This window comes from Lactuca saligna, chromosome 8 (genome assembly GCF_052625555.1).
Source record: "Lactuca saligna cultivar CGN05327 chromosome 8, ASM5262555v1, whole genome shotgun sequence".
NCBI classification, from domain to species: domain Eukaryota; kingdom Viridiplantae; phylum Streptophyta; class Magnoliopsida; order Asterales; family Asteraceae; genus Lactuca; species Lactuca saligna.
In genome coordinates, this window is record NC_136424.1 from 93,362,794 (window position 1) to 93,375,032 (window position 12,239).

General features: G+C 36.0%; 1 protein-coding gene across 1 annotated transcript; it reads right to left on the minus strand.

The window, feature by feature from the left end:
• Positions 1 to 238: 238 nt before the first annotated feature.
• ZIP2 (ZRT/IRT-like protein 2) lies at positions 239 to 2,112 on the minus strand. The gene is made up of 2 exons (XM_078971944.1): positions 1,441 to 2,112; positions 239 to 814 (listed from the first exon to the last, which is right to left on the minus strand). Exons 1-2 carry the CDS (start codon positions 2,069 to 2,071, stop codon positions 423 to 425), a joined length of 1,023 nt encoding a protein of 340 aa, XP_078828070.1. The 5' UTR covers positions 2,072 to 2,112; the 3' UTR covers positions 239 to 422.
• Between the last annotated feature and the right edge of the window lie 10,127 nt (positions 2,113 to 12,239).

Genomic DNA, 12,239 nt, shown 5'->3' on the forward strand with positions numbered 1-12,239 from the left:
CCACATCTGATTCGGTCCTTGCTAGTGAATTTCATCGTCTTCTTCAAGAACACATTTGATTTTAAGGTTTTTATCTTGGGTGATCTGAACAGTACCAGCTTTACACGTGTGAAAGTAGGTCAAAATCAAAACAGAATATATAACTATATATAATCTCTTCTCCACTTATGGATTATATATAATCTCTTGTGCCTTAGAGATGGGATGTTCCTTAATCAAATACATATCAGGCAACATATAAACGCATACACAAGCAGTTGATTACATTTCCATGATCCCTTCAGGAATATTCATTGTTACACACCGCAGGCAATAGAAAATAAATTTGATGAAGCAAACGATTATACAATAAAATGGAGTACATTAGCAAATAACATACATATACAAAATCCGAATGATCAGAAACCCTTTTGAAAGTTACATCAATCCCAAATCATCACAACTGCAATGACTCCAACACCAAGAAGCACAGCAAGGAACTTGAAAAATGGTTTGTCAAAGTAAGCGTCTTCTTGTGGTTTGAAACCTTTGGCTATGAGATGATGAATAGCTACATAAACAAAAACTCCAGTAGCAATCCCCATGCAGATCGCATACATCCAATCTGCTACTGCCCCTTGGGTTGTGGCATTAATGGCGATTCCTATTCCAACCCCAATAGGGCTTGAGACTGCAAAGGCGAAAGAGTAGATCACGGTTAACAACAATGGCCTCTTTGGTATCAGTCTCAGGAGAGCGATTCCCATCGCAACTGCTGCAAAAATCTTGTGCAGAGAGATTATCCATAGGTTTCTCCATGCATCTGTTTTTGTTGCTGAAAAGCAACATCAAAATATCGCTTTTTAAAACTATATATATATGTGAAGACATGTTCACGCTATTAATATTGATCATAAAGTTTGATTCAGAGTACAAATAGGACAACAATTTTTGAAAGAAAAGGGTTATATCAGCTAGACAACTAGGATGATAGTTTCCTATTTCATCCCTTTAGAATTCAGACTTTTGGTTTTTGTTGTACACTAAAAAACCAAACAGCAAAAAACACTAATGATCGATGCAAGTATATACGTTCGTAGTTCAGCCAATTGAGTGTATGTCATAGCCCCATATGACGAATGAGATTCTTAGACGAATACTAAACAAAAGTTACTACAGAAAACAGTTCTAAGACCCATTTACAATGACAATTAGCAAGATCTACTCTCTTAATTAAGCTGTGATTATTGGAAGTCTTTTAGAGAGTTATGGCTACCTAACCCTAAATCGAGATTTTTTCATGACTATAAAACAATTCATGATCTTTTCCATATATAATGAATCAGCAAGCAAATAGTCGAGTAGACATCAAGTGTTTGTTTGCTTTTCTTTCCTGCACTATCATCATATCGTATGTGTAATTATGAATATAACAAGCACACAAAGGGAGTCGAAGCTTACATGATACACCAACAGCAATACCCTCGAAAATAGAATGGAAACACAATGCCAGGATAAGTAGAATGGTGTCGCTTAAGGATGATGTCTTAACAAATATAGGGTGGCTGTTATTTCCATGTTCCGATGGATCCCCACCCCTCATCCTCCCCTCCTCCTCCTCCACCACCGCCACTTTATTTTCCCCACCACCACCATGACCTCCTCTTCCGACGACATATAATATCACACAATCACTAAACATGGTGAGAAGATAACCAGCCGATGCCAACATGAAAGCAAAAGGGTATGTTTTTGTTGTAAGATCACCAAAGACTTCGTTAGAGTCACTCAAGAAATGCATGAGAGAAGTCCCTAAAAATACACCGCCGGCGAACTGAGTGCCCAACAATAGAAAGCTTTCGTTCCATCTGTAGAAGTAAGGAGACACCCCACCAGCAAAAGTGGTGACAAACATAATGATCAAGCAATAAACTTTCACCAACACCAACCCTTTCGCACGCAAATCGAGGCTGCCCTCCTCATCATCGTGGCCTTCACCGCCATGACCGGTGGTCAAAGAAAGGTGTAAAGAGAGAAAAGTGATTAACAAAAGAGCTGAGTTTGACTTGAGGAAACGGAAGGAGATAGCCATGAAAATGATTAGATTTACAGTTAAGCTCTTTAACACATGTTTTCTTTTGTTATATATGTAGTACCGATTTTCAGATTAGATGGTGTTGTTAGAGTGTAGTACAGTCTTGACTTTCCAATAGGTGTACTGCACCACAGTTGTCATTGAAGATGTCAACGTAAATAAAACTCTACAATATATAAATATAAATATCGGGGCATATTTTAACAATGCTGGAACCTAATGTATCCAAAACTTCTTGTGTTTTACACATACATTTAATGAAAATAGGATGATGTGCGTAATGACGTTGATTTACGAATTAATGTGTGACTATCCCCCCACTAACATCATCGCATGTTTTCGCCTTTCGGGTTCAGTATTTAAGCGACCATCAGTTTTTAGAATAAAATTGAAACCCTAACTTGTATTTCACAAAATCTCTCTTGAGACATCAATCTTCCTTAATATTACACGGTTACAAAGGATAAGATGATGTCTTAAATGATGGAGATCTACGGATTAATTAATGTATGATATTTCTCTAACATAATCTTATGTTTCGGTATTTAATAATCGAAAAAAAATGATTTTCTTGCTATAATATCGAAGTCCTAACTAATACTTTTACAGACGAGTGGATCATTTGTGACTATAACATACAACTTTCAATATCCTCAAGTTTCATACAACTTTAGAAAGTGATGAACTTTTTTTAGAATAGCGGTTTCATTAACAACACTCTAGCAAGAAACTAGAGGGAGGATACAGATTAGAAAGTGATAAAGTAATTAATGATTCAAATTTACTGGCTCGGTTGTATATCAAATCCGATAGAGATGTAATAAAACAGACAAATATTAATAACAATAGGAAGAGAAATTAAATATATTTTTTCTTTTACTTATCTTCATAATCATATAAAATGGTGACAATTTTTATATTTTCATACTACTAATATAATATTTTAAAATATATGTTGTTATTTCATAGAAAAATAAATAAGAAGAAATGTACGAGAATATTTAATTTCTCTATTGAGAACTATATGTTGTAAATAATAAATCCAATTATTATTATTATTATTATTATTATTATAGTCATCAAGTTTCATCCAGAAACAAAATCGATTCTTTGCGATCAGATATGATTACAAGAAAAATAGAAGGAATATTGTTTCTTTGTTGAACGAAATTAAGATTACATAAGAGCAAATAAAAACCAACCTTGAGCAGTTGATCTTGACTTGTAAAAGACTTCATGGAAGAAGCTCGTATCCTTAAAGGTTTCTATGTTGCTCTAAAGTTGTAAGCCATAGCATAAAACCCTAGATTTAATGCATAATATTTTTCGTTCCAATAGCTATGGAAAAAGAGATAAAGGCAAATCAATTATGTAATATATAGTTGTAGAAACCCCAGAAGCCCACAAAAAAATTTGATATGTAACAAAAACAATCATATCATGGCTCGCAACGTGTCACGTTAAGTCTATCCTTATTTATGGCTACATGCTCTTCAAATAACTCGATTCTAAAGGCTTCTAGAAAGCTCTACCACAATATTCACCAAGGGAACACAACTTGGCCAATGTTGATTGGGTAGGTACAACCAAATCAACCCGAATTTGCCAAAATGAAAGTTCTTCAGTCGATGACGAGCCTAAAATAAAATATCAAGGGTAACACGTCGGAAAATTTGCACTATGCTAGAAAATTTTTCAAAAATATTCTACTATGCAAAAATTTTGCAAGGTAGAACAGATCTCAAGGTCCCATAAATGTATGTCACTGTCCTCAATCCCAATGAACAATTCATCTTACGATGTGTCATGTACACCTAAATTGTGCACATATACCTAGAGCCAAGCAAGATACGCATGTGTGAACATGCCCCAATCTCTTGATCCACTAAAGCCTTTGAAAACCTATCAAAAGAAAAGACTTATAAAACCATTTTAGACTTCTTCCCACACTAGTGTGGTGGGAATAAGAAAAATAGACAACTTGCTTATTCCTCTACAATTTCTAACATCGCTTACTTGAGGTAATAACATAAGTTTATCGAAAAGCTTGATGATAGCGTTGAAATAATAAATGTGCATAATTAAAAAAATTAGTCATTCTTTCATGATTGTTTGCTATGAATTTTTATATTTTGAAAATCGTTTATAAGTGCATTGTTGCTAATATATGTTATCCAATACATTTTTCAGTATATGATATTAGACAATCATATATAAATCAATCAGTAATAGTATTGTGCAAATTGTTATTTATCAACTTCATTGTTGAAAATACGCATTTAATTGTGGAAATCATTATATTGTCATGAACTCGATATTTATCAACTTCATTGTTGAAAATACACACTACATTGTGGATAACGGTATTTATAAATCAGTCATTAATATTATTCTGTAACTTGTTATTTACAAAATATAGGTTTATTGCTATAAAATCGCTTATATTTACATAAAATGTGTGGTCATATTCTAAATCTGTTTTTATGTTTACTAATGCCTCACATTTGCGTATTTTTTCCATTTTAACCTTTTAGCGGGTTGTGAACAAGTATCCGGTCACCTAAGGGCATTTATGTAAATATAAGGACTATTATGAAATGTATGGTTGTGTCCATCTCCTTCTTAATAATAAAGTCACCATGGTTGGTCCTTACCTTCTTAACAAAACAACCACAATTGGAATCCCCATCGTTGACGCCACCACTGCCACTGTCAGGTGTCGTCTCTGAAACCATATTGGACGCTCACCATCACCTCTCATCTATCAGACCATCTTTAATACCATCTCCATCTTCAATGCCATCCACTCAGACAAAACCCTACCACCTCCATTGGACGACTATGATGATTCCAACAACGATTCCATCAGACAATCTGATGAGGATGAAGCCCTAAATCAGATGGAGCGTGTTATCAATTTCATGGTTTGTGTATGTTGATTTCATGGTTTGTGTGTACCAGTTTCTATATGTATATGTGTGTGTCAATTTCTATTATTGGTGGCCAGTGGTAGTGGTTTGTGTGTATTTATGTTGATTTGCAATGACTGTGTTTAGTATACATTTGTGTCACTTTTCCAATGGCGGTGTACACCGAATGTGGTGGTTGGTGTGTCTTTGTGTTGATTTCTCGGTGGTGGTAGACAGTAGCGGTAACAATGGTTATGGTGATGTATTGTGGTTGTGGTAGTGGTAGAGTGTGTTGGGGGTGGCAGTGTAACATCCAATTTTGGGATATCTCTAATTTCAGGATAACATATCATAATTTGATCGAGTAAAGGTCTTAGCCTTCAAGGGAATAAAGTTTCGACCCTATTAGATGCTGATAATGTTGGTTAAGTGATTTAAGCCCTTAAAAGTATGATTTAAGCCCCTGAAAGTATAATTAGTGCCATGTAACATCCCAAAAAATCCAACAATTTAAAACTTTTCAAAACAAACCTTTTGTCTAATAGAAGTGTTACAAAATCATTGTTTCAAAACATTATTTAAATCTGGAGTTTCCCATGATCCATTTAGTTGTAAAACCGAGGATGTGTATAGTCACGCCTTCGCCTTGACACAGTCCACTGAAGTACCTAAAATCATAAACCAAAACTGTAAGGATGAAGCTTAGTGAGTTACCCCAAAATACCAACACGAAAAAAAATAACACAAATACAATAACAGCATACTATGGGTCAAATCCGCCATTGGGTTGGAATACCCCAGTCCCTAAACCATCGGGTTGGAATACCCCAGGCCTTCAACCATCGGGTGGGAATGCCAACAATTTATGGGTCCAATCATCCTCGGGATGGACTACCCTTGGCCCTGAATCATCGAGTCTAAATGCCAACATACTATTGGTCTAATCATCTTCGGGATGGAATACACTTGGGCTCATTCAACCATTTGGTTAGTATGCATCGGCCTATTGGCTTACGCACAAAGTAGTGAAGCTTCAGTCACTGACCAAACATGTCATATAACAGATACGCATATAACAGTCTACAGCCAGTCAAACAGATCTACATATCACTAAGTATAGCATCATCCTATATACCAGGATACCGATCTAACAGATCACTAAAGTACAATAGCATGCATAACAGGATATCAATCCAATGGGTCGGCCTTGGTGCCTTCGAACCATAAGTGCAGTGAGGAAAACTCACCTTGTAGAATGAATAGAAATGATGAGGAGCGACTATGAATCTCAACTCTCTAACTGATACCTATTTCCACCAAGTGACCAATTTTATCAAAATTCCAAAATACCCTCACGGCCCAAATTGGTCAGAGTCAACGGTTAAGGTCAATAGTCTGTGTTGACCTAACACGCCGTGCTCCATCTGCACCAGAACAGTTGGGAAAATCCTAGCCAACACGCTGTGTTGACTTAGAAACACGTCGTGTTTGCCGAAGCTCCAACAGCTTAATACATTAAGTCGTTTTCCTTGATTTCAAGAACTTCAAAGCTCAGATCTAGTCTGAAATGTGATCCATAAGGATAAAGTTTCCAACTTTATCCATTGGGACTACCCAAAAAAGGTCCAACACCCAATCCATACAACTTAAAAAGACAAGGGCTTAACCAATAAGCACTTAATCCTTAAATTCTGAAATCCAACATTTCCCGGAGTGATTCAAACACCTAAATTATCCCAAAGGTTGGCTCTTTTAGACATACATGTCCAATTCATGTCTTGAACCCATATTAGGTCAAAATGAAGATTTACGACCTAATCTTTATGCATGGCATCAAAACTTGATTACAGACTAGATCCAAGACACTACTAGGTCACCTTGACCTGGAGATTCATAAACTTTCAAACTTTATCAGATCTAACCATTCCAACATTCAATAACAAGAAACAAAATGGACAAAACCCAAGATCTAACGACTTTATATGATAAAAATCAAGTCTTCTACACTTACAAAGCTCCATAAGAGTGCCAAACTGAAGGATGGGGGCTTGTTTGTTGGATCTTTGCTTCCTTCTTCCACCTTCTTCCTTCCTTAGCTTCAAAAATGCCAAAATAGCTACAAAAATGAAAGGAAAATGATTAGGGTTTCTTTCAGGGCTTGAGGGCTGATAGGGGCTGAGGGTGAACAAAACCTAGCCTCCACATTCCTTTAAATAAGGAGCAAAATCCGAAAGATTAGGGTTTCATCACCAGCCATCAACACGTCGTATTCCATGAGGCAACATGCCATGTTGTCCTTAATAAAAGTCGTGTTTCCTTATACCTAGACACGTCGTGTTGGTGCCTCTAACACGCCATGTCAAATCCTCAAAAGGTGATTCTTTCCTCAAAATTGCTCCTCAAATTTCCCAATGTTACAAGCCAATGGGTAAACTTGGAAAAACTGATATTTCAAACTCTTGTCATGAATTTATGAATTTATTTTGGTATTTTTTTAAGTGAAAAGCAATTAGATAGGATTATGATTCTTCTTAATACCTTTAAGTGCATATAAAGATCATTAGGTTATGGTGAGTTGTGTAGCCCAAGCCAAACAAAATTAGGATTTTCTTCGTATTTAAAGGCATTGTTTAGTGATTTAGGTCATATTAAAGCCTCCAACTCAAAAAGAGCTCTTTGGGAGCAAACCCTAGCCTCCATTTTCATAGTTAAGCTCTTCATTTCTCTTTAAACCTCTTTTGGTACATATTATGGGTGTTTTAGAGAAGAAAGAAAGAAAGGTTGTATGTTGTGTGTAAATTCAACTAGTTTTATCCCTACTTTTATTTAGTAATTTGAGCACACAAAGGCAGTGAACCTGTCTATAAGTGGTATAGATTGATAAGTAAGGTATCGAACTCAGGGAACGGGCAATTAAACTAATAGCTAATTTTAACTAAAACAAATAATAAAAGTAAAGGGTTTTTCTCTAGTTTTACAAGACTAGAAACTTAAACAAACTAAATTAACTAATTGACTAAAGCAACAACTATTTACCAAATTTAATAAAGATGTTTCTATTTAGGTTCAACCAATTCACTCATATGGTTATTTAAGTTAAGGTGGATTAATTGCTATTGGTTACCAATGATAATAGTTAGGTTCATATTCATTACTCCTAACCCTTAGACAATTAACTAATTTAAGCGTTGATCAAGTGTTTAAACTAATTAATTCCCTAGATTAATTATTTGGATTAAATAAGATTTGTAATGGTTAATTAAGTTATTAATTCAATTAACCTCTTGTTGATGGTTTCTCAAACAAGCTCACACATTAATCTTCCTATTTTCTTATTAATCTTAGTTTCATACTCATTACTTCCAAGCATACGTTTTAGCATTCACATAGACATATGAGGTTAACAATTAAGTGATGTTCATGCAACCTAATTGCCTTCCAATTAACAGAAAATAGTAGTGATTAATACATAAGGTTCTTTAACAAACTTAATTTAATAAATCACCAATAGACAATTAAACAAGAATTAATAATTAAACCATAGGAGTTCTTTGGTATTCCCCAAACATAAACAAAAACGAGTTTAGCTCATAGTTGCAGTAGAAACAAACACAAAAACAAAGTTTATGAAAGCAAACATGTTTAATTCCTAAGTCTAAGTGGTAGAATTAACCTAATTGCTTGAATTCTTCCAACTCTTGAAGCTTAGGGTTCCTTAGCGCCTTCTAAACCTTTTAGTCGCAGCTAATCCTTCAAAAATCGCCAGGAGTTTTGTCCCATGGGATAAGGAATCGTCTTTTAAAGATATCCCAAAACAGAGGGTACTCGGCGAGTAGCAGAATCAACTCGTCGAGTAGGTCCATACTTATCCGTCTTTAAATTAGCAGTCGTATTTATCTTCTAGCATATCGTCGTGTACTCGTCGAGTAGGGTCGCTCTACTCACCGAGTAGGTCCTTCTTTCACTCTTTAATCTTCACTTGCTTTCCCTTTTCTCCTTTTTTGCCTCCAAGCATATCTTTTGGACTGAAAACACAATTCAAAGCATTTTAAGTACCTTTTGTCCATATTATTCTCATAATTAACCAAAAATAACTAAGAATATATGTTAAATAATTAACTAATTATGCACATATCATTGTACTTGGAAGCTTGAAGCTTGTAGATCTCTACCATCTCTACTCTTTTGGACCCTTGCAAGTTATAAAGATCCTTGCTTTATTGTTTTTCATCTTTGGAGCTAAGAGTATTTGGAGTTTTAGTTCTTAAAATGATTGCTTTAGACCTTTTTATGGATTAAGTTGGATTTCAGACAACTCCAGGGTTAGAGGTTGAATCTTTGAGTGTTCTAGACCTATTATGGTGCTAAGATCTTTACTTTATCTTCAACTGAGATTCATGAATAGCCTTTGTGATATTTTTGGTCCCATGGAGAGATAGGGTTAGAGATCTCATTGTTTTAAGTAGGGATGAGCAAAAGGACCGTACCGGCCCGAACCGGACCGGAACCGGGAACCGGCTTCGGCCAAAATCAAGAACCGAATCGGCCTGGCGGTTCTACCGGTTCCGGTTCCACCGGTTCCCGGCTCCTACCGGTTCTTGTCGTGTCTTCAAATGTTGGAACCGGCCCTCGAAAAATAGCATCATACGGTTCCGGTTTTTACCGGTTTTTGCCGGTTCTACCGGTTCCGGTTATATCGGTTCCGGTTCCCGGTTCCAAAAATCAACAAAAATAACATCCCGGTACCGGCCCGACCAGTTCCATCAGGTTCCGGTTCCGGTGCCGGTTCCGGTTCCGGTATCGGTTCCGGCCGGTTCCCTGGTCCATATGCTCATCCCTAGTTTTAAGCCTTTAGAATGTTTAAATTTTAAAACATTATCCATGGGAGTTATTAGAAGAATTAGATATGACTTTTGAGGCTTTGGACTTAGTGGTTAAGAGCTTAATAGAATAAGTTGTTTTGGGCATTCACTATAGCACGGTGGTCTACATACCCCGAATCTGTTTTTTCCTTTAGTGACCTCAACACGTCTAAAGGAATTAGTTGTGGCATCGTGTCCGATGGTTAGTGGACTATTGACTTTAACCATTAAATGTTGACTTTTTCACCAGTTTGAGTTTTCTTCCAAATTTGGTAGAATTTAATATTTCACTAAGGACTAGTCTTGGTTTGGAATTAGGTAACTCAGGTTAGTTTCTCTTTTGTTGTGGTTTCTCTATAGTTTATGTTGTTTAGTTCAGGTGAGTCTTCTCGCTATACTATGTAAGACACTTGTTATCGTGGTATGCTAGATTTTCTTAGTGACATTTGTATGAAAGACCATGGGGGACCATGGCAATTGTATGAAAGATCATGGGGGACCATGGCAATTGCATTATTAACCATGGTGTTCGGTTTTTATTCAAAAAATATTTTCAAAACTCAAGATTTTAGCAAATGGAATACTTTAAAATCTGAATAACTTAAAACTAGTTTAAACCCCCTAAGGATCTTCTTGCAAAATTTGGAAAAAAAAAAAGCATAAACCAAAGAAGGAATAAGAAGAAGACAATATTTGTAGCCTTTGAATCCTCAAGGGGAGGCTTGAATGTTTGTGTGGAATGAGAATAAAACTTCACCTTACATATCCACCAATAATGATCCAACTAGGTGTAGATGATAGTCCAAAAACTCTTAAGCTCTTAAGCTTTAAGTGCATATCACAATAATAAATAAAAGATAGTAGAAAAAAGTAAGTAAAACTCAAAGTCTTGAACAAAATAAGGAGAGTACTCATGCAAGATGCATCTTACAATTTTGATACAAGAGTTAATGAAAGCTTGAAAGCCTTCATAAAGTAAATCTATTACCCAAAAGTTCTTAACTACTTAATCCCTCATCAATCTAGGCCAGTATGTCCTTGCATGCTTATATGACATGTCATAACTTTTGATTAAACTAACTCAAAATCCATATCTTATTCTTTTCTTACAACCTACGGTTATAAGGCATAAAAATAAGACTAGTTTTATAAATGTTATAATAACTTTTTACAAATTATAAACCTTAACCTTTTGGTGAAAGACAAAAATCCTTATAGTCCAAAATGTTGTACACGACTTAATAAAGCATACCATATGAGATATATATATATATATATATATATATATATATATATATATATATATATATATATATATTATTTACTAATAAAAAATAATATTTCTGTAACATCCCAACTATCAGGTATCATTATTATTCCATTTAGATTCATGTTTTAAGGTTTACTCGACGAGTTGACCCTGTGACTCGTCGAGTAGCAGTGGGGCAAGACAGGTCATTTAATGAGTGACTCGGCAAGTCGGCATGGGGACTCGACGAGTAGGAGCTGGCAGAGGAAACCCTAAATTTCAAGGTTTTTGCACCCTATATATTGGACCATTAGTGCCTCCCACTGTCCTCTGTCACCCCTTGAGAGCCAGAAACCCTAATTTCTGTGAGTGTGAGCTTGGAGAGTGTTTTGTAGCTTTGGGAGGTGATTTTTGTGAAGGAAACTTGTAGATCAAGAGGCTAGCATCAAGGATTTTGTGTGGATCCAGAGTCTACTTCAGCTTGGGCATGTTTTGGAGGTAACAAGATATTACCTTGACCTCTTTTCTTTTAAAATATTTCATATGTGAAGATTAGGGCTTTCTTTAGCTATTCATGAAGGGATTGTGGCATGGGAGCTAGATCTGAAGTTGAAACTTCATATCTGAACATCTTTTGAGACCTAATTTCATAAAGTTCTTAATAGGGTCATGAAGGAACCCTTTTTTATGAGTAAAGTCCCATTTCAAGCTTAGATGTGGAATTTGAGTCATGCAAATACATAAAGGTAACAACTTTACGTTGCTAATGCACTCTAGGGACCTAGATCTACTGATTGGAACAAAGGGGTAGTTCAGAATCGCTTGATCATGAGGGTATGCATATTGACTCGGTGAGTCTGGGAGATAACTCAGCAAGTCGGGTAGGATTTTGTCCAAATTAGTCCCGCATGGACTCGACGAGGTCTGGGAGATGACCCGCGAGTCAGTTTGAACTTTCAAGCACTGGGTCGCGTATCGACTCGGCGAGTCGAGTCGAGAAATTATGGAATCAGGAGAGACTCAAGGCAGAGAAATTTATATTCAGCAAATAGGTCAACATGGATTGTTGACCATTGACTAGTGACTTGACTTGACTGTGGGATGTCTTGTACCTCCCAAGGGTATTTTGGTAATTTGAGTGATTA